At 42.4% G+C, this 23,681-nt stretch overlaps 1 protein-coding gene across 1 annotated transcript in view; it reads left to right on the forward strand.

Moving 5' to 3' along the window:
• The window catches only part of cspg4 (chondroitin sulfate proteoglycan 4), a 156,237-nt gene that overhangs the window by 101,830 nt on the left and 30,726 nt on the right, over positions 1-23,681 (forward strand). Inside the window, exons 3-6 of the mRNA XM_039017980.1 lie at positions 18,615-18,778; positions 19,939-21,507; positions 21,733-21,870; positions 22,039-23,502. Coding sequence (XP_038873908.1) covers positions 18,615-18,778; positions 19,939-21,507; positions 21,733-21,870; positions 22,039-23,502 — 3,335 coding nt within the window. The remainder of the gene's footprint in view (positions 1-18,614; positions 18,779-19,938; positions 21,508-21,732; positions 21,871-22,038; positions 23,503-23,681) is intronic.

A 23,681-nucleotide genomic window follows, 5' to 3' on the forward strand; every position in this document is an offset into this window, starting at 1 on the left:
TGTTCACGTACAATAATGATGTACGAAGTTCCTTTCTCTCTCCCTTTCTGTTCTCTCTCTTTCTCTCTCTGTCTGGTCCAATCTGTCTTTTAACAAATCTCTTTCTCTTTCCGCTCTCTATCTGTCTCTGTTTCTCATTCCACTCTCTTAGTGTCTCTCATTTTCTCTCTGTCTCTATGTGCAGTGAGTTCCAAAAGTATTGGGACAGTGACAATTTTATGTTGTTTTGTCTCTGTACTCCAGCACTTTGGATTTGAAATGATACAATGACTATGAGGTTAAAGTGCAGACTGTCAGCTTTAATTTGAAAGGTATTTTCATCCATACTGGGAGAACCGTTTAGAAATTACGGAACTTTTTGCACCCTGAAAGGAAAATGTTCTACATTAATGTGGATGCTACCATGATTATGGATTGTCCTGAATGAATCGTGAATAATGATGAGTGAGAAAGTTACACACGCACAAATATCATACACCCCAAAAATGCTAACTTCCCCTGTTATTCTAATTATGAGAGGTTAGTATGTCTTGGGGGTATGATATTTGTAGAACTGTTTAGAGATATATTCTATTATTATTTACAATAAAAGTGACTCCAAAGTTACACAATACATTATTTACCATTCCTTTCTATTGGGCATAAAATAATCTAAAACACAACCAAAGCAAACAGCAAATGCATCCATGAAGTTTGTAGAGTAACACATGTTATGTAATCATTGCGTGCTAGGAATATGGGACCAAATGCTAAACGTTTGACTACTTTAATACATATACTGCATAAGTGAATTTGTCCTAACACTTTTGGTCCCCTAAAATGGGGGGACTATGTACATAAAGTGCTGTAACCTTTTCTTCAGTACTTTGTTGAAGCACTTTTGGCAGCAATTACAGCCTCAAGTCTTCTTGGGTATGATGCTACAAGCTCGGCACACCTGTATTTGGGGAGTTTCTCCCATTCTTCTCTGCAGATCATCTCAAGCTCTGTCAGGTTGGATGGGGAGCGTCGCTGCACAGCTATTTTCAGGTCTCTCCTGAGATGTTTGATCTGGTTCAAGTCCAGGCTCTGGCTGGGCCACTCGAGGACATTCAGAGACTTGTCCTGAAGCCACTACTGCGTTGTCTTGACTGTGGGCTTAGGGTCGTTGTCCTGTTGGAAGGTTAACCGTTGCCTCAGTCTGAGGTCCTGAGCGCTCTAGAGCAGGTTTTCATCAAGGATTTCTCTATACTTTGCTCCGTTCTTCTTTCCCTCGATCCTGACTAGTTTCCCAGTCCCTGTCACTGAAAAACATCCCCCCAGCATGATGCTGCCACCACCATGATTCACCGTTGGGATGGTGCCAGGATTTCTCCAGGCTGACGCTTGGCATTCAGGCCAAAGAGTTCAATCTCGGTTTCATCAGACCAGAGAATCTATTTTCTCATGATCTGAGAGTCCTTTAGGTGCCTTTTGGTAAACTCCAAGCTATCTGTCATGTGCCTTTTACTGAGGAGTGCCTTTCGTCTGGCCACTCTACCATAAAGGCCTGATTGGTGGAGTGCTGCAGAGATGGTTGTCCTTCTGGAAGGTTCTCCCATCTCCATAGAGGAACTCTGGAGCTCTGTCAGAGTGACCATCGGGATCTTGGTCACCTCCCTGACCAAGGCCCTTCTCCCCTAATTGCTCAGTTTGGCCGGGCGGTCAGCTGTAGGAAGAGTCTTGGTGGTTCCAGACTAATTCTGTTTAAGAATGATGGAGGATACTGTGTTCTTGGGTACCTTCAATGCTCCAGAAATGTTTTAGTACCCTTCCCCAGAGCTGTGCCTCGACACAATCCTGTCTCGGAATTCTACAGACAATTCTTTCGACCTCATGGCTCGGTTTTTGCTCTGACATGCACTGTCAACTGTGCGACCTTATATAGACAGGTGTGTGCCTTTACAAATCATGTCCAATCAATTGAATTTACCACAGGTGGACGCCAATCAAGTTGGATGATCAATGGAAACAGGATGCACTTGAGCTCAATTTCGAGTCTCATAGCAAAGGGTCTGAATACTTATGTAAATAAGGTATTTCTGTTTAAAAAAAAAATTGCAAAAATGTCAAAAAATGTAACTTTGTCATTATGATGTATTGTGTGTAGATTGATGACGAAAATGTGTCATTTAATCCATTTCAGAATAAGGCTGTAACGTAGCAATCATGTGGAAAAAGGGAAGGGGTCTGAATACTTTCCGAATGCACTGTACCTCCTGCCCACTGTGGTGGATGGAGTGGGGACTAATTTATGATTACTAGGAGGCTGAGAGTCGGAGTTTCCCCCTCGGGGGGACTTCTCACTGAAACAGCACATGTTTAAACCATTAACATGGATGTGGCCATTGGGATGGGAATACGGGTGTTTTGTGGTCCACAACCTCAACAGAAAAAAAATGGGACTTGAATAATAAAGTGTAACGCAACATTCTTACCGCATTGGCTTTTAAGTGGGTTGAAAAGTGGGGTTTGAAAGTGGTGGAACAGTTTCCAAATGTGTTGTATGTTTTTGCGATTTGAAGACAATTCTATTCACTGTGCTGTCTCCCATTGAACCTTGAGTCCACCACCAATCAATTCGTGTTGATATATATATATATATATGTCTAGACCTCATAATGTGCTAGACCTTTTGAACAATACCATCCTTTGAGCTCAAGTTTAGATTGCATCTTGATTGAGACTGGTCCATAAAGTAATTGCAGAGGCTATTAAGTAACCCACAGTCAATCAACAGTGATTACCGGGTTTCACTGTAAACTTTGTTTTGTAGAGTTTGTGTATCCTATATCGTAACATATTTGGGGGCTCGTCGGGAATGTGAACTATGATTTTACTTTTACTGTATAAATCAATAGTCGATGTACAATACAGTATTTCACAAACACATTTCAGACTTATTTCATGTTTATCCTGAAAACCTACTTGGATAGATGGAATTGGCCCTCAGGGTTCCACATTTCCCAATATGAAATAATACCTTGGACTTATCTATCTCTGCACAGTTGGTTAGAGAGCGTACCATGGACGGCCATGCCAGAGAGTGAGAATGTGGCTGAGCTGAGAACCTGTTTCGGATTAATCCCCGGTCTGAGTGGGTTTTCTCTCTGTCTCTTAATGACTCCCGACCTACATTTTCCATGGCCAACGATACTATCAATCTTTAAGTTAGACATCCAAAAACTTCCCGAAACAAATTGTCACGGTATAGGAAAGGAAAATGGATGAATAGATGGATGAAAATTCAGAGATGGAAGATTAGACAGGCTTTTAAGTCATTTTGCAGTGTTCCCTGGTTTTCCTAGCGCCCATGTTTATTTTGGGCTGTGGAGAGTGGTGGTAGGGTGAGGGAGGGAGGTGGAGGGGGGTGAGAGGTGGGGTAGTGTGGGGTGGCTTGCTCCTAATTTCTCCCAAATGAGAGGCAGTCAGTCAGTAAAAACAGGGTGGGGCCCCTGAGTAGTAGCGTTGTGGAAATGGTGCTGGGAGTGGCGGGAGAGCACCAGCTAAGGGTGGAGTGACCAGACCAACCAGGAGACTGAATACAATGATTGAGTGGTTGTGGAAAACCTAGCTGTTGGGGGAAAAAGTGAGCGAAGCAAGGAGGAGGTGGAGTGGGCAAGGAGGGCTGGGGGAGGGGTAGCTAGACAGCTTCAGGAATAGCATTTATGGGGAGCTTTAATACAGTGGACTGAGATAGGATAGGGAGGGGTGGATGGTGATTTGGCTTATGGGAAGGATGGGGGAGTGGTGGGGGGGGCAACCTGAGCCCTGCGGGGCCTTCATCTGGTCTGCATTAAGGGGCTAATGTTGTGCTCTGATCTCACACACACACTGACTTACACACCAGGGTTGTAAGCCAGATAGGGAGCAACGCAGCTTTCTGCTTCTGTATCACAGTTTCCCCTCCACAGACTGTACACACAACCAGGCCTGCTTGGCTAGGGGCTCACAGAGAGAGCCCATAGAGAGAGCTCTGATCTGGGCTCTGCCTCAGACTAAGGGACTCTTTACTTTCCCCCTTTCTATACCCCATTCAGCTTATCCATATACCTGATTCACTGCACAGCACACAGCGCACAAAGGAGCCAGTAAAGAGAAATGTCTTTATGAATCAGGTCTCAAATATTGTCCTTTGTTGACATTCAGAGGGTGATTTATGACAGAGATCTGCTACTCGCCGAATTGTTCTCCACTCCATTGAAACGCCAATGTCATGGGGATAATTAGCTGTTGCGTGAATGAAGGCTGCTCTCTAGTGCTCATAACCAGATTCATAACGGCGCAAATGTTAATACTAGTGAATACTGAATTAATTATGTTTTTGAAATGTCAGGAACAGTGGATTAGGTTAAAGCGGCAGGACTACAGACGTGGAGGTAAAGGTGATAGAAACTCTGTATGGAATATTTTACATATGCATATCTGTAAAGGTACACTGGTAGTGGGTATATGGAAAGGAAAAAAGGAAAAATATGAGTATTATACACTTCAATCATCTCTTTCCAATATAGTGACATGAGGCTATGGTTGAACTTTATGCTACTGGTCTCATGTCAGAGTAACTACAGTGTAATAACCTATGTAATTGCACTGTAACAAGCTAGTAAGTACATTACATTATGGAGTAATTAGTACTTACATTTTCTCTCCATTTTTGTATTTAGCAGTGGTAAATGCCTGTACTGACCTAGCTACATGGTCATTTCCTCCATGCTTATGTCTTTGTACTGTAGTTACCCTGTAACGAAGCCTATGTAATTTCAAGTAATACTTTATTACAGTGCACTTGTCTATTGACTCAAGTGTCCCCAGGCATTGCTGACGCGGTCCACAAAAACGATGAAGGAGTCTTCAGGAGACAGCACCCTGGGGTTTTGATGTCCCTCCTGCAGGTCATACGAGTATAAACAATCCCTTGTTGTTAGTCCCAGTGGGGGGGGCTGGTCAATCATATGATGTCACGGGGGGATTATTTAAACAGAACCCACCCGCAGGGACCTTAGAGGTTGATGGCTTCCGTAGCTCGCCTGGGCCTTACAGAGGCGTCCTTTGTATTGCCTGGCTATAAACCAGGCAGGGCTCAGGCCTGGCACAATGCTCCTGTTGAGGTTTCTGTTTTTGTTCAAATGCTGTTAGGTGAGTGAGATTATCCGTCCAGGCCATTTGTGACGACTGCTATTAGTCTTTCCATTTGGGTGTGATGAACTCTAAACCAAATAGCGAACTTGTTGTCCTGCTTGCTATAATGGAACATATACATACAATACAAGACATACAATTATTTACATACAAGGTAAACAATGTTGGTGATTTCAGACTGAGGTGTCTTTTCGAGGTGTCTATGACATCACTTGGTAGATTTGTCCAGTGGGCTATCGCAAATTTAACATGACACTGAAATGCAGCCAAGCTCTAACAAAAAGTATTTTCACTGGCTCTCGTACATATAGGGGATCCTGGTTTTCTAGACATACATTTCACATAAATAATTGCTCAGTGATTTGGTTCCCATGGTAGGGTAGCTACTGGAAACTGTGTGGTCCAAAACTGTACCCCCACCAGGGATGTGCAGTCAGGGTAGTGCAGTGGAAAAGTGCAAGATTATGTTATAGTGCTTGTAAAATTATATTATAATCTTTGTATTGCATTAGAATGGTTGTTTTATTCGACAGAATAGAATCTGTCGACTATTGTGTGTGTGTGTTCCACTGAGGAAATTGCCACGACAGTAGGCAGGGTAGGCCTGTGATAATCTAATTTTAAAAATCTGTTATGAAAAACCAGATAAAAATATATCTAACAAATAGTCATTCTTTATTGTTATCTAAATGTTTTTTCTTAATGATTCTGGTGTTTTTTTGCTCAAAATCTCAACATTTTCTAAAACTGATTCAAAACCTCAGGAAAGGAGCCAGGGTATACATGCCTTCCTTTCCATTAATGCAAATCACTGCGTGCACGGCCGTTCCTGACTCCAGTAACTGTTAACGGACAGGGTCAGCATAGGCTTCGCTGCTTTGCCTAGCTTGAAGTACTGTAGCTTCATTAGTTTCATTGAGCCGATTTCATTTTTTGCACATGCGTATTGACTAAACATGTTGTTTGGGTAAACCTGGGATATGCTCTGAAAATGTGTCCGTGTCTACAAAATGTTGCACTCGCACCCTTTGAACTGAACAAAGCTAGCTAGCTAGCAAAACCAACCTGAGAAATGGACATTATACTGCACCTCAAAAATGTTCCAAGTTGGAATAATTGAACGAACCTTTTGGAGGGTTTGAAGAGTGGAACGCCAACTATACTGAAAGTTAAGACCAGACAGAGGCAGCATACAGAACCTTTACAAGACATTACTTTATTCATGACAAGCAATCACTATCTCCATCACTGCTATCTGTCAAGCAGGCGAACAGTGAATACTGGACTGTAAACTACTGTCATTACCAATTAATACTTTTTACCCAGACTTTTACACATCTTAGACATGTTTTTTTGTGGACATAATTGGAATGGGGCTTCTCCCGCCTCTAAATGTAGGCCAGAGCTTTGGCTTCTACATGATGGATGCGACTAAGTACAACGATTCTCCATGCATGGGGCGAACTCGATTCTGCTCTCCAACCAGCTGGCAGCCCTAAAGCAGGGATAGGCAACTCCAGTCCTTGGGGGCTGGAGTGGTGTCACACTTCTTTCCCATCCGTGGCAAACACAGCTAATTAAACGAATTGCATTCGAATTGAAGATCATGATTAGTTGGTTATTGGGAGTCAGATATGTTAGCTGGGGCTGGGGCAAAAGTGTGACACCAACCATAATTTAATTTTGATGAGACACTTTTTTCCAAATTTCCCCTCTTTGTTGGTGAACCAAGCCCAGACAACAGGGACTCTGCACGCAGAGACATGCAAATGGTATCCACTAGTTCATCTGACTCTGGGAAGGAGATAAAGGGCTTCATTGCTAAAATCCCAAAGTATCCTTTAAATCAAAGTTATTCTCCACCTAAACTTTCCCATGTTTTTTCCCTCATTTCTCTTGTCGAGTTCACAGCTGAACTTACACCACTATATTATGCTTCTCTCTAAGATGGAAGGGTCCTATGTTTTCCCACTCCATGTGTAAGCGCGGTGAGTTTTTACGAAGGGGCAGAACCGTTGTAATGATTCACAGGGAGAAGGCCACCCCCTGAGTCATGTCCAATGGCCACCATATTGAATATTTTATTTATCTTTGCCCCGGCGGCTTTGGTGAATCTTGAGGGAACGCGGAGGTAGATGGGAATCTGAAAGGAGGCTAAAATTATGTTGCGCTTGCCTTCACAATGCTTGGGTCCTGTGTGAGAAATAGCTCCTCAATGACTGTGAATGTATGTCCCTGGTATGTCCTGGGTGACATATAGTTGAAATCGGAAGTTTACATACACCTTAGCCAAATACATTGAAACTCAGTTTTTCACAATTCCTGACATTTAATCCTAGTAAAAATTCCATGTCTTAGGTCAGTTAGGATCACCACTTTATGTTAAGAATGTGAAATGTCAGAATAATAGTAGAGAGAATGATTTATTTCAGCTTTGATTTCATTCATCACATTCCAAGTGGGTCAGAAGTTTACATACAATCAATTAGTATTTTCAATTAGTAAATTGTTTAACTTGGGTCAAATGTTTCGGGTAGCCTTCCACAAGCTTCCCACAATAAGTTGGGTGAATTTTGGCCCATTCCTCCTGACAAAGCTGGTGTAACTGAGTCAGGTTTGTAGGCCTCCTTGCTCGCACACGCTTTTTGAGGTCAGTGCTTTGTGATGGCCACTCCAATACCTTGACTTTGTTGTCCTTATTAAGCCATTTTGCCACAACTTTGGAACTATGCTTGGGGTCATTTTCCATTTGCGACCAAGCTTTAACTTCCTGACTGATGTCTTGAGATGTTGCTTAAATATATCTACATAATTTTCCTGCCTCATGATGCCATCTATTTTGTGAAGTGCACCAGTCGCTCCTGCAGCAAAGCACCCCACAACATGATGCTGCCAACCCCATGCTTCACGGTTGGGATGGTGTTCTTCGGCTTGCAAGCCTCCCCCTTTTTCCTCCAAACACAAAGATGGCCATTATGGCCAAGTTCTATTTTTGTTTTATCAGACCAGAGGACATTTCTCCAAAAAGTACGATCTTTGTCCCCGTGTGCAGTTGCAAACCGTAATCTGGCTTTTTTATGGCAGTTTTGGAGCACTGGCTTCTTCCTTGCTGAGCGGCCTTTCAGGTTTTGTCAATATAGGACTTGTTTTATTGTGGATATAGATACTTTTGTACCTGTTTCCTCCAGCATTTTCACAAGGTCCTTTGCTGTTGTTCTGGGATTGATTTGCACTTTTCGCACCAAAGTACGTTCATCTCTGGGAGACAGAGCGTGTCTCCTTCCTGAGCGGTATGATGGCTGCGTGGTCCCATGGTGTTTATACTTGTGTACTATTGTTTGTACAGATGCACATGGTACCTTTAGGCGTTTGGAAATTGCTCCCAAGGACGAACCAGACTTGTGGAGGTCTACAATGTTTTTTCTGAGGTCTTGGCTGATTTCTTTTGATTTTCCCATGATGTCAAGAAAAGAGGCATTGAGTTTGAAGGTTGGCCTTGAAATAAATCCACAGGTACACCTCCAATTGACTCAAAGGATGTAATTTAGCCTATCAGATGCTTCTAAAGACATTACATCATTTTCTGGAATTTTCCAAGCTGTTTAAAGGCACAGTCAACTTAGTATATGTAAACTTCTGACCCACTGGAATTGTGATACAGTGAATTAGAAGTGAAATCATCTGTCTGTAAACAATTGTTGGAAAAATGACTTGTGTCATGCACAAAGTAGATGTCCTAACCGACTTGCCAAAACTATAGTTTGTTAACAAGAAATTTGTGGAGTGGTTGAAAAACGAGTTTTAATGACTCCAACCTAAGTGTATGTAATCTTCTGACATCAATTGTACATATTTTAAAATAGCAAATGGTTTAAAGCATAAATGTTGATTTATTATAAATATTGATTGAATTTTGAGTCAATATTTTAACTAACATTTTGAAGAAAACACTGGGAATTTGAATACTTCTCATAGGGTAAACTTTGTGAGATTGTAAATAATGTTACACTCCAGATTTTTTGTGCTATGTAAGTTATATCAGAGGTAACATGTACAACATGAACCTTCATCACTGGTATTTATTATGTGAGAATGCGGATGTGAACTCAGGTCTCCTGCTTGTCAAAAACTGCCTTAGTCCACGCAGCCAGTCATCAGGATAAAAGTGGTGTGATGAACCAACCTTGTTACACTGATGACATGGGGCCCGATTCAGACTTGAGAATAGACAACATGGACTCAATTATGGACTACAGTCATACATGTTTTTAGTCCACATTAAATCATCTTATATCAAGTCTGAATAGGGCCTAGGGATCATTTTTGGGGGGGGTGAAATTCCACCTTTATTTTTTCATACCTTCATAACAGAAGATTAAAGGCAAAATGTGAACTACAAACATTGTGCTTTTGTACTGTTCAGAATTCCCCCAGTCTGATGCATAGAGGTGGAGGGCGGGCATTTGTGGGCAGGTGTGCCCTCTAGTAAACTCTACGGTAAAGTATAAAAATAGGTAAGTTTGCGGCGCCTTCCCTGTATTCCGGTCCTTCACGAACTTAGACAGTTGAGGGCACACCAAACACTCAGATGAAACTCTCCAAAGCAATCCAAGAAAGTATGTGTCAATGAAATGTGAAAACACAATGTTATCACATTGAAGAAGGAAACAGAACAGGAATTCACTCAATAAGAACATTTCTTTTGTGTAGCATTTCGGCTGCTTATGCTAATAGTCTAAGTAAAAGTCCTAACTTTACTGTACTGTGATTCAATTCATCTGAACAACCTTCCATGTCATGTATTGTACCATCATCTGACTATATAGACTCAGGACAGGACATTAGAATAATGGATGACTGACTAGTGAATCGCATTGAGCCCTGGGCTAAAGTTTGTTACAAGTTTTGTATGAGTGCTACTGCTAACATTAGCAGTCATTGTCCATATTGTTTTTCATGAATGTGAAATATGCCACATTTCTGTTGCTTTAGAGGAATGTGATAAATATCTTAGACATTTACATTTTTGTTGTCATTTGATAATTTGCAAATAATTTGCTTCAGTCATGTCTTGAAAAAGTAATTTTGTACTCAATACATTTGTCCAGGATAATGAATAATTTGTATTTTCACAAAACTATTTTTTCTTGTGTCCTTCGTTTGAGCATAATACTGTACATTTGACCATTTGTAATTACAGACGAGGAGAAAATAAACACACCATATAAGAGCAGGGAAAATACAATAAGAGATGAGACTCCCATTTACAATATTTGGAAACTCCAGATGAAGGGATCTAATTGTGCACTAGACAGGATTTGAAACACCATCATAGTGGTTAGGAGCTTAAGAGAGAGGAAACGACCAAAAGAGAAGGGATTTAATTTTGCACTACACAGGACTCGAAACACCATAAAAGTGTTGTCAAGCTTTTCCGGGTTAGGGCTCCCAGTCTCTGGCAATGTGCAGCACAACTCTTGATTATGTGGTGTTACAACACACCATGTCAGAACACCTCAGGATGAATGTTTCAATACACCTTAAATCGGTCCCAATACCCTCACAACCATGTGTTTCAATACTCCAGCAAAGTTAAGGTATCGTCTCCTTTAAGGTGGTGGTGGCAGCTCAGTTGGCACTAGTTTGTCTTACAAAGCACTTCGTTTTTTACTGTGTGTGTTTGGTTCCTTTAAAGAGCAGCTAGCGTGCTGAGTTTTGCATGTGAATAACACTGTAGGTGTTGCAATGAAGTGGTTTTAAAAAAACATCTTGGTGAAAAGGGCTCAAATCTTAGATTTGAGAAATAAGTGTAGCCTCGTAATGAAAGAAAACTCTGGGATCCTCCTTTTAACAGTGGCCATCAAAATTGCTTTAAAAGGAGTGTTTTCCCGCGACTGCACATAGAAATGTTGTACAATGACTGGCCATTTATATTTCACTCCCTGTGCGGCACTCGGAATTTGATTGCACCTCCAGAGGAACATTATTTTCTCACATAGAATGCAACAGGCTGAACAAGAATAGATCAACTATTCTACTATGGGGTTGTCTGATTTTGCTGTTGCTTACTCGTGTTGTTGGCTGTGGAAAATGTTCTGTGAACAATTTTTCATTAAATAATTCAAATGACCAAAGTTTGGCGGCCTACCTACCATGATTTGGATCATAGCGAGACCTGGCCCAATTTAACCCCTGTACATTATTGTCATTAAACTTTGAATGGATTCATTCATATCACTGTCATGTTACTTATAATGGTCTCAGACAGTAAATGTCATCATATCCGTTAGTAGATCTACTCTATCGCGGAATAGCAGCAGCAGCCCATCCCTCATGTAATTATATCCAGAACATCACCCTGCACTGGCTGGTATAGTGGGCAGGCACAACCCAGTAAGGAAAACAAATTACCAACATGACCGCTATTCATAGGCAAGTTGACCAGAGTTTTACCACTGCTACGCAAGTAGATGGTTTGTTTGGTGAATCAGTGGCTGCCAGTGGCTGTTGCTATGGAGGAGGGCACACATGGAAAAATGGTTTCCATGGTGCTCGTACAGATAAACATGCTGATGCGACCTGCATTATGATAGGGACTGTGACACACGTAATCTACAAATAGGACAATAGGCCCACATCAGTATTAATAAAAAATCATTTTGGAATAAAGCTCATGTTGAGTGTACAGGGGTATGGTTATGTACACTAAACCTGCACACCTGTATCTGATCTGGATGGTGTCTTCATCTCTAGAGAATACATGCAAACGTGATCAGAACACTAGAAATGCCATGGAAACGTTTGGGGGAAAGATACCAAATCTCCTTGCCCCCCCAGCAAAATGTGCCTACATTTAGGCTGTTGTTTAAGTGTGTGTTTCACACTATCTTGAGGTAATAATCTGAGTATAATGCTTGTATGGATGTCAACCCCAACACATATTCATGTCATCGTCACCAATCAACTGCATTACAGTTAAAAACGAGTTTGACTACCACCACTGATTTCTGCATGCTAGCTACGCTACCAGCTTATACGAACGGGAGTTAGCATTTAGCAGTCACTTCTTCTAAACCTGAAAAGGGACACCTTCTAAATGTTATGCAGCGAAAACATCCAAATATATCCAAACTGGATATTAGTAACCACATTGTGGGCCTGTTACAATAAATAAATCATGACGGATTTAACGAATATCCACTTCGTTAGATCAGATTTGTTGAATGTGTGCGAATCCGGCGTCCTCCTTCTATCCGCCATGGTCTGCATTTCATTGACCTCTTTACTGCATCTATAGTCAGAGGAATCTGACTCATCACCCTGCCAAGTCACAAGGCCAGAAGGAAGTCCAAACAACGCATAGCTTCCTTCCCCTGTGCCCTCTTCCTCATGTGTTTTCCGGACATGTGTTGGGAGCTCGAAAGCAAAAACCCAGCTAACAATTGTAGGGAGAGAAAAAGGTTTTGTAATGTTACCTGTAATGTTACCCTGATGTTTGACTGTCCAGATACATAGATTGTTCCCCCCTAACTAACAGGTATGTTAGCAGAAACCTCCTATAATCTCTTTAGCATGTTTTGACATTAGCGTCAGGAGAACATTAGTGTCAAACAGAACTTACCCAGAATGTAGTTGCCATGTTCTCATAATATCCCATATGAATGTTCGATGCACTTTTCATGGAACGTTGCAAGAACATTAATGTGTCCAGTTTTCTGAGGGTTAGGAGAGTATTTCATCGACATTACACCAAACATACACAGAACTCTCAGAATATAACATATTAATGTTCTAGACACATTTCATGGGAATGTTGCAAGAACATTCTGAACATTCATGTGTCCAGTTATCTGAGGGTTAATGTTCTAGACATGTTTCATTGGAACGTAGCAAGAACATTCCTGTGTCCAAGGACATTTTAAACATAGGACATTCTGTCATGGTCCCTGGAGGAATTTGTCTACTTCCCGGCTTTTTTCCGGGGACGTCCCTAATGGACGTTGCAATATGGTCCCAAAAAAACTGAATTTATTTCATTACACATCACCCCTTGTAACTATTGTCCATCATTGAACCACTGATCCATTTACAACTCTTTGTCTGTTGGCAAAGTTAGGGACATCCACACACAGTGCTTTCAACCTACATATTTGACACAGGATTACATTGTGCATGTTTATTTAACATGTCTCACTGGGGATTTGAACTCACAACCTATTGGTTCACAGCATTTACGATCTTCCTGCTACGCCAGCACGTCTGTGTCGATGATTGATTTCACTTCGAAGTAAATCTCAGCCCTGTTATTTCTCAGAGTGTTTACAGAGTAACATTAAAACAGAGTAATGTGCCCCAGCATCACTAGACTTTACAGAAAACCCCAAAATTGCTGAAATAAGCCAATCAAATCAATGATGAGAGAATAGTGAGATGGTGGCATAGCAGGAAGCTCGGAATGCTGTGAACCAAGAGATTATGCATTCAAATCCCAGGTGAGGACATGTTGTATAATAACTACTGTATAAATGAACATGCACAATGAAATCAAATATGTAAGTTGAAAATGTGTATGTGAAAAGCACTGCTCCTGTGTGAGGGTGTCCCTTGCCAACATACAAAGAGCTGGGAAATGAATCAGTGGTTCACCAATCATACACTGTACTACAGTAACATTTGGTGGTGTATAAAGAAATATTTTGTAGGAGAACGTTTCATTTGGACCATCTGGCAACATCCTAAGAACATCTTTAGGGACATCCCAGCTGGGAACTACACAAAAATCTCCAGGGGACCATGACAGAACTATGTTTCAAACGTCATTGGACACAGGAATGTTCTTGAAACGTTTCCATGAAATGTGTCTCGAACATTCCATTGAATATTCTGAGAACATGGCAACAGTGTTCTGTGTATGTTTGGAGTAACGTTGATGGAATATTCTCCTAACCCAAAGAAAACTGGACACGTGAATGTTCTTGCAATGTCCCATGTAACGTGTCCAGAACATGATTATCTTATATTCAGACAACATTGCAACCATGTTCTGAGTATGTTTGGTGTGACGTTGATAGACTATTCTTCTAACCCTCAGAAAACTGGACACTGGAACAGTCTTGCAATGTTCCAATGAAACATGTTTGAAACATTAATATTGAATATTCTGAGAACATGGTATCCACGTTCTGGGTAAGTTCCGTTTTACATTAAGGGAATGGTCTCTTGGACACAGTCCTTGCACTGGAGCATTCCTATGAAAACGTTAGGTAATGACATAATGAGACTCTTAAGGGAATGTTCTCTAAAGTTGTGGGAACATTTGTTGTTAGCTGGGAAGAGAGCAGGGGTTGAAAGAAGGGGATGAAAGACAAGAGGGAAATTAATTCACTGGTCTGAGGAATAGAAGACACTTTCAGTTTCCTCCGAACACTATAAATACAACCTCAGTCAGTCATCAAATTATAGCCATCTGCATTGGCTGCTGCCCAGGACACTGCCCATGCACAATACAGCAGTGTTAGCTTGGGTGTGGCGGCTAAGGGGGATAAGAGCTGTCTTCAGATCAGTTCTAGTGCGTTCCCAGAGGAGCTGTGATGACTCTCACATACTCAGACAGACATGTGAGACCAAACCTCTCAGCTGTTTTACAACTCGGGTCTTCTGTCTACTCTGGTAGAATGTTAACCATAACTCAAACTTAATGACGCTTTACCATGGATCAACAAGGCTAGATTTCACCTAGGCTATACGCTCCCGGGAGGCCATTTCTTTTCAGAGTTAGCACCACATGTTTTACGAATGCTACCCAACTGGTCCTGAACTTCACCTGCAATTTGACAAAGGAAGTTCTCGCATTTTTGTGAAATCAGCATCAGTGTTATTTTTGTGATATTGTCTTGTTTGGCCACAGAGTGACTGTCTCTAGGTTGTGGTCTAGGTTTGTGAATCATACAGAGGTGGAACACCTCTGCTCACTCTGTGAGTGGGATGATGGTAGTGAGGGCTGTCAGCCAATAAAGGTTGAGAAATGCCTCGAAAAAACAAAGCATGGAACATTAAAACCCCATGCAAACCCTTTAAAAATGGCCAATTTCTTTACACATGTATTCTATTCACAGCACTCTAGGGGAGGTAGTGAATTCCAGGTACTCTGCTGAGACTAGGACCATTGTATCTCGTTACAAAATGGTGCTTCTTCCCCACAGGCTGGAACAGTGAGCGCAGCACGGACCAGAAAATCCCTAAGCAGAATTGTTTGGCATCACCCTCTACTTCAGTATTTTATCCCCTTTTCTCTGAGAACAATCCAGCTAAAGCTCCAGCTTAAGGACCATGAAGCTCATTGGGATTTGCTTTGTTAATTTAATTGACTTTTAGAGAACAGTTTATTTTTATTTTTGGTTCCAAGCCGCAGGCTCCTGTTCTATTAGCAGACGTCTCGTATTTGGACCATGTCCCCAGAGTTCTCTGAAGCATATACAGCTTGGACACAATCAGAAACGTATAGACATGGCTTCCTGACAATCTTCAGTATTTGCATATAGCCATAATATTTGTCTGCATTTAGGCTCCAGTCTCTTCGGAGGCACGGGTTCAAATCCCACCGCTGCCACCAATAACAGATTTCTGCCTTAATTATAATGTTCTTACGCTCATTTTAGAGGGAAAGTAAACTCTCATTTGTGAACATTTTTATCGTTTTTTGCAACTTGTTTATTTTCACTTTGCCATGGTTTGTAAATATAGTACGTATAATATAGTCATCATCTGCTGTGTATGTTTGTACATGTGATAACAGTTAGAATAATTGTATCGTTCAACATTGGGAGTTGCCTACATTGTGTATCCTTGGCAAGAGAGCAGAACTGTGCTGTGTGCCACTAAAGGTCACTGTGTGCATTTGGCTCTGTACGGGGACAGTTAATCACAACTGTCTTTGTTCATGAAAGAGCAAGCTTTGCACCTTCAAATGCGCACAGTGTGATCACAAAGGCCCTGGGCGAGACGCTAAAAGTTGTGCCGCCTGTCTTATTTTAGTTCTGTATACATGTGTTTGGGGGCTCTCTAATGCAGTATTTTGTTTCCCAATGTTTGTTGCGGATCTGGTTGGAAAGGGATCATTTTCCAGGATGAGAAAGCGCAGGACGAACATACCCTGGTTGCGTTTGGCAGTAGGCCTAAGGCCGTTAATGTTGATAAAACACAGATACTGACTACCACTCAACCATCTAAACACACACACACACACACACACGCACACACACACACACACATTGAATAAGTCATGAAAGCATATTTTTACCTTTTATAGTTACAATAATGAGTCAGAATAACTGCACACGTGCACTTTATACAGCACAAAGTCTTGCAATTAGATCTGTCTCTTGTGGTGGCATTGCGCCTTCTACTCTTGGCAAGAGTGCTCTGCTGCTGACTTGCTGGGTGCTCTGTTAGTCTTTGAGGGACACTGTGACCTCTTTGGAATGTTCTGGGTGAGATGTAGCGATGTCTGTCTTTTCCTCCCGGCCCCCAGAACATCTGCATTGTCTGTCGTTCGGAACAGTGTCAGAGTTCCACTTCGATGAATTCCAGAAAGGCGCTCTGGTTTGACCTATAATCCCCAGAAGGCGAGTGTGCGGCTTGTGGAAAGCCCCCTTCTATGTCTCTTGGCTCTGGCTTTGGAAAACCCTGCCTTGGAAACAGGGCCTTGGAGGTCAAGCTATTGCTATTTAGGAGCACAAGCTATTGGGAAATAATTGGCTTCCTGAGTGGTTTACTGTTGGAGAGGGGCTCCGGAGAGCGTGGTCCAAGGCAGATGGCTGAATTTGCATATAGCTGGAAAGGAGACAGCCAAAAAGCCTGGGAAACCCTACAGCCCATAGTTGGCTCCCAGAAACCCTCTCTAATGATAATGACTGATGTCTCAGTGAGAGAATCCTTTTGAAGTGATGAGAACACCTCTTCAGAGAGCAACAGCTGTACAAGGCCTGATAATGTTTTAGTTAATCCAAAAATAGCTTTTTCATGTTGGTCAGTACAGCAGAGATGCAATGGAACAGAGTTGCAGCTGAACCATGATACAAAGGGACGATAAACTGAAAATTACCAACACCGACATTGCATAGGCCAACGTTGGTGATTTTGCTTCACATGTTTTCTGTAGATTGTTCTAAAAACCATTATCTGGTCAACAGTAATAACCTATACATTACGTTGATCCCTGCTATGATGGTTTCTGCCTGTCCCTTTTTTGCTGTCGGCTACTGTGTGAGCAGACCACTCTCACTCACCCTCCCCACTATGCGCACAGAGGGAGAGATGCATTCTGAGAAGCTCAAGCATATGACCATTGCTCAAAATGCAATTGCGGGAAAAATACAGTTTTCAAAGCAACTACTGTTGTTCCAGTTACAGAGAGGAGAATCACAGCTTTCTATGAGTATATACTGTATTGCTTACCTACCAATATTGAGTTCATGACAACATTTTACAACCGGAGTAAGCTGTAGTATGGTTTTGATTCGCCCCGGAGCAAGCAGAGTGCGCCATTTGCAGTGAATGGGCCTACATCAAGTAGCCTAGTCCTAGCTCTGGAAAGTTTTTCAAAGACATTAGAATACATTTACTGATAGATTAATCAATTAGCCTACATGGCTATATAGCAACAATATCATATTGTAATGACCACGATAGATCATAAATGAGAGAACGTCCACTACAGTTCTCGAGTTCTTGAATTGACGGCTTACTGACTCCAAACTCACAGGTTACTGTTTGGCTGTAGCCTACGCCAAATAAGTCAGATAAAACGATCACAGCTACTCAACTCACTGTCGGGACAAGAAAAAGAGAGAGAACAATGACAGCATGGCATATAACAGACGTCTCAACTAACCTGAATTCAACGTGAAATCACCCCCAAAAAGTTGGGTGAAATTCCCTTACGTTGATTACTTATTTCAAATCAAATCAGTTTTCCACGTCGATTCAATATAATCACATAGAATGTTCTTGTTGATATGATGTGGAAACAGCGTTGAATCAACCGGTTTTTGCCCAGTGGGAGGCTACCATCTCAGTTGTCTTACTTTGCAATGGAAAAAAATGTCTAGAGCCCTGCCGCTAATGTAAATGAACTGTCCATAAAAAAAGTAAAAAATGTATTTGTTGTTATCCAGCAAAATAGTTACATGTACCACCATATGACTTATTGTCCATATCGCCCAGCTCTATGAAAGGGTATCAAGCTAATTTTCTGTTGATATCCCTATGCCATTTGGTACCAAGACTCCACCCCACACCACACATTTGTCGATAAAATTGGCAACTATATGAATTAATAAGTGACTGTATACTTAACAAAAATACACCTAACCATATTTATTGACTGTTCAAAGAATACTGTATGTCAGAATATTTTTTTTTTCTTTAACGCTCCTCATTTTTTGTCTCCCCAGCATCCTACTTTGGGGACAGTTTCTGCAAGATAACTTCGATCCAAGATGTCTCCTCCTTTCACCTGTCGCTGCAGTTCAAGACCAGCCGACGAAGTGGACTCCTCCTCCTGGCTGCAGGGATGCAGGACTACCTATTCCTGGAACTCCAGAATGGGAAATTACAGGTTAGTATCAACACCTGTATTGTAGGAAATAGGATTCTATTTGCAATGTACTATCAGACCGGCTTAACCCAAGGCAACCTAGCAAGCTGTTGCAAAGTGTATTTTACACAAGCTTTATGATGTTATTAAACCACCCAGAAATGTACAAGGCATGGTTATTTAGGTGGATGACTGATTGTGAATCCTAGATGGCAAACATGTTTTGTCAGCTGGTTCACAATATTCCAGTTTATAGTTCTATCCAGGGTTGGAATTGGAAAAAGTCACTCTGGGGACTGACCATGTCAAATCCTAGAAATTCAAATTAAACACCGTTTTACAAAAATGCTTTCACTTTGGGGACTCGGATCCTACCCATTCCCCCGCCCCCCAATTCCACCTCTGGTTCTATCCTGTGGAGATGAGGCACTAAAAGTATTAGAAAAAGGACACCTGTCTTAAAACTTCCTATACATGTCCTATATTGTAATTGAAAGACTGACAACAGCATCTGTGATGTCACTTTCCTCTTTCCAAACCAACAATGTACTTCAACCTAATACATTTAAAGATTATAACAGAAGTGAAAGCAGGCTGGTGGTGTGTGCTCATTAAAGAAGCATGTATGTGACAGTTTCAATTAGATGGTACTCTGAAATCATTCGACACTGCTTTACTGGTTGTCACTTTAAATGGGATTCCTGACATTTTAATTCCATAATGAATTTCTTGGCAGAGTCTGCGAGGAACTGAATTAGCATCAGATGTGCTGTCATAAACAATCCCTAAATTGTGTACAATAAACAAGGTATATTGTTTTTAGAGGTCTGGTGCGTTTGCTATTAGTAACGTTTGAATATGATAAAATCACAAGAAAGCTATGATGCTGCTCACACAATTCTTAAATTCTTAAAATGCTTTCCCCGTTCTCCTCTGATCCATAAGAAGCCGTTTGTAAGGACAAGATAGGTGAAAGAGGTATGCCCCCCAAAAGACAATCACAAGTCTATGCTAGATTGATTCCTCTTTGATATCATCTTTCAAATCCTTTTAGATAATCGTTCATGGAAAGGCTATGACGAAGGAATCCTTTCACGAATATAATGACAGTCCAAAAAACATACAATTATTGAGCTTCATAAAATAGCAATGACACTTCTCTTCTCTCTTTTTTCACATAGGTGCGAATGAACCTTGGGGCCGGTGAGCTGGTGCTGTCATCATCTCTGGGGCTTCAACTGAACAACCTCCTGGAGCACAAGGTGTCTATCACGATGCAGGAGGCCAAACTGACCATGCTGATCGATGACCTCTTTTCCACTTTCATCTCTGTGCCTGAAACCCAGGAGGACCTCAACATTGACATGGGGGTTTACATGGGGGGCACCGGAGACTTAGACGCCCCATATCTCAGCAATGCCATACCTCCATTCCGCGGTTGCATGACCAATGTCAAGTTGGAGTCCCATCAGTTTGATATTCTCGACTCCGAGCCCATTGACTGCCATGATACAAAGCAGTCCTGTAGCAGTGAGTTTGAGGTTGGTGATGGAGAGGCGACCAGCTTTATCAGCCCAGACTCATTTGTGTCCTTCCCTACTTGGAGCGGGGCTAGTGGTAGTGAAAGGACCTTGGAGTTTCTCATGAAGACCACCATCGAGGATGCCCTACTCACCTTCCACCCTGGACGAGAGTCAGACTTTATAGCTGTTGGCGTTGTGGGCGGTTACCTAAAAGGTGTGGTGGACCTTGGGAGTGGGATGGTGGTACTGGACAACCCCAGAGTACAGCTAGATGATGATCAGTGGCATAGGATCAGAGTCACTGTAGATGGGAGTGTGTTTGAGATTAACGTGGACAGCCAGCTTGCCTCTATCCCTCTAAGGGGCTCAGAGCGATTGGATCTAGTTGGCAATCTGTATATGGGGGGGATCCAGGGCAAGATGAAGGATGTGTTTCGTGATAGTAGCTTGTCTCGTATGGAGGTGGAAATAACATCTGAGTCTTTTATCGGATGCATGGGAGAAATCAAAGTGAACCAGAAGGACAGAAGCCTGCAGGACGCGTTGGTCACCAAAGACGTCCATGTGAAATGCGAGGGAGAGGACTATGACTACTCAAGTTACTATGATTTGGAGGCAACCACAACTACGGCTCCTGTTCGGATCCGATATGTCGACGCTGACCCTAATGAAAGACATTGCTACCCAACTGACGACACACCAGAGGCCTTCCGGAACATTACAAAACTTATTGAAGTCAACCCTTTGCTTGTGCCCGAGGGTGGGGAAGCTTTTCTCGATATTAACAACCTTAGCCCTACATTTGACCTAAACACTGTGGGAATCCGCCAATCCCAGATCATCTTCACTCTACAAAGTGACCCTTGGTACGGACTCGTAGACATGAACATCAATACCAGACGTACCAAAAAGTTTACACTCCTGGATGTGGTCAACAAGAAAATCAAGTATCTCCACGACGGCAATGAAAAGTATGGCGATCAGATCCAGTTGGAGGTGGTTGCCCATAGTAACAGTTACCTTCCAGGATGTCTTAAAAAAAAACACCAGTACATTCTCCCAGTGGAGATCATACCTGTCAATGACACACCACAACTAAACGGAGGAGACATTTCCATCACAGAAAATGGTCGCACTCGCTTAAATCCCAACCTTATCAAGATTGTGGATTCGGACACTCGCTGTGATGAATTGATTGTCACCGTGACCTCAGAACCTCCCAGAGGGGTTGGCTACTTAGAAAATGCCCAGCAACCAGGAAGAAGTATCAAAGAGTTCACATGCAGACAGTTGAAAGACGGCAATATATATTTTGTCCACAGAACTGGGAGCGGTGGGATAACTTTACAGGTATCTGACGGACAATCCATAAGTCATTCGACCACTTTTAAACTGTCCATTACACAGCCCCAAATGAGCCTTGTGACCAATACTGGCCTTCTGTTGTCTCAGGGAAGCAACTCTTCCATTGGGATCCAGAACCTGGCCGTCATTGCCACCCCTCGTAATGGAGATATTGTGTTTAATGTCACACAGGCTCTGAGATATGGTGAATTGCATGTTCTCACTAGCAATGGTTTGCCCAAACAGGTGACATCTTTTCACCAGTCAGATTTGGAGCAAGATCGCTTGAGATATGTTAGCACAGACTCAAGTGACCTGGAGGACATTGTGTCAGATCATTTTCAATTTGATGTCCATCTTGGACAGTTTTCCCTATGGAACAATACTTTTTTGATCAAGATCACACCCTCCCAGGTTAAAATGGCCCAAGTAGTTCCCCTTGAGATTGAAGGCAAGGTAGAGCAAAAGGCAATAAAACACACTGAACTTGAAGCAGAAGTGAAGGGGAAAAGTGTAGCCCCAGAAACTATAAGATACATCCTTCTGAAGGCCCCCACACTGGGTACTCTTCAAATGATCGGCAGGAAGCTAGTTGAGGGAGACAGTTTCACCCAACAGGACCTCTGGAATGCCCAGGTCAGCTATAGAGTCCAGGTGCAAAGGACGGTGGCTAATGAGGACCAGTTCCAGTTCAGAGTCTTTGCAGAGAATCAGTACTCCCCTATATACACCTACCCAATCAAGATCCAGGCTGATTCAGACGCCACTGTTTTGACTAATGAGAGACTAATTGTCTTGGAGGGCGGAGAGAATATTCTGAACAAAGACTATCTATGGGTTCAGACATCCATCTCGACAAACTTTGTTTACAGGGTGACACAAGACCCCAAGTATGGCCGTCTCATCAGGGAGTCCCCATCTGGACAGCCCAGGTTCGACGGGGCCATTAGAATGTTCAGCAATGAGGATCTGAATCTAGATAGGCTGATCTACCAACATGATGGCTCAGAGTCTAGCGATGATGAGTTCTCTTTCCTGGTATTTGAGCAAGCAGCAGGAAGTGAAAACATCAGAATCGATGGTCAAGAGTCTTTGAGCAGCATGTTTAGAATATCTATTCAGTCCAAGAACGACCACGTGCCTCTTAGAGTGGTTGATAAAACCTTTAACGTGGTGCGAAATGGACAACGTTTGCTGACCACAGAAGATATCCTCTTCAGGGACGATGACTCAGGGTTCAATGATACCCAGTTGGTCTTTGTTCGCACAGGCATTCTCTCAGGAAATATTGTCTCCCCATCAGACCCCTCGCAGCCCCTCTTTCGTTTCACTCAAGCGGACGTGAAAGACCAGAATGTTCTATTTGTGCACCATGGGGCAGACCGTGAGCGCTTCCAGCTCCAGGTTTCTGATGGCCTGCATAAGACCACAGCCCTGCTGCAGATCCAGGCTGGTGAGGCCTACCTCCGTGTGGTGAACAACACTATGGTTGTCATGGACCATGGAAGCACAAAGACGCTCAACACCAGTCTGTTGAGTGCAGAGTCCAACATGGACATAAGAGACGCCAGTGACATTAGGTACCAAGTGACATCACCCCCTAGTGATGGGAAGATCATCGTGAGTGGGATTGAGGCCTCTTGGTTCACACAGGAGGATCTGAAAAAGGGTGTGGTGTCCTACGAGCATAACGACCAGAGTCTGAGCTCCAAGGACTCGTTTGGCTTCACTGTGGAAGCGAAAGGATTTTCTGAGGAGGGCACATTCAGAATAAAGATCTTCAAGCAAGGCTATCTGTCAGAGCCTGAGGTCATCACCAATGAGATCATCATCTCCTATGAGGGAGAGCACACCGTGATTAACCAGGATCATCTTAAGGTATGTTTACATTATATTCCCCTCTATGTTTACCAATCGTTGACTTCCACCTTTGCCTACTGTTTGTTCTTGAATCTATTACAATACCGCCAACTGAGTGACTTAGTAGACTGTAATTGTGCTTATGAAGCAGTCATTAGAGTTGCAAGTACCCAAGCATGCACCCTCAACAGTATGTA

Source organism: Salvelinus namaycush, chromosome 21 (assembly GCF_016432855.1).
Source record: "Salvelinus namaycush isolate Seneca chromosome 21, SaNama_1.0, whole genome shotgun sequence".
NCBI lineage: Eukaryota > Metazoa > Chordata > Actinopteri > Salmoniformes > Salmonidae > Salvelinus > Salvelinus namaycush.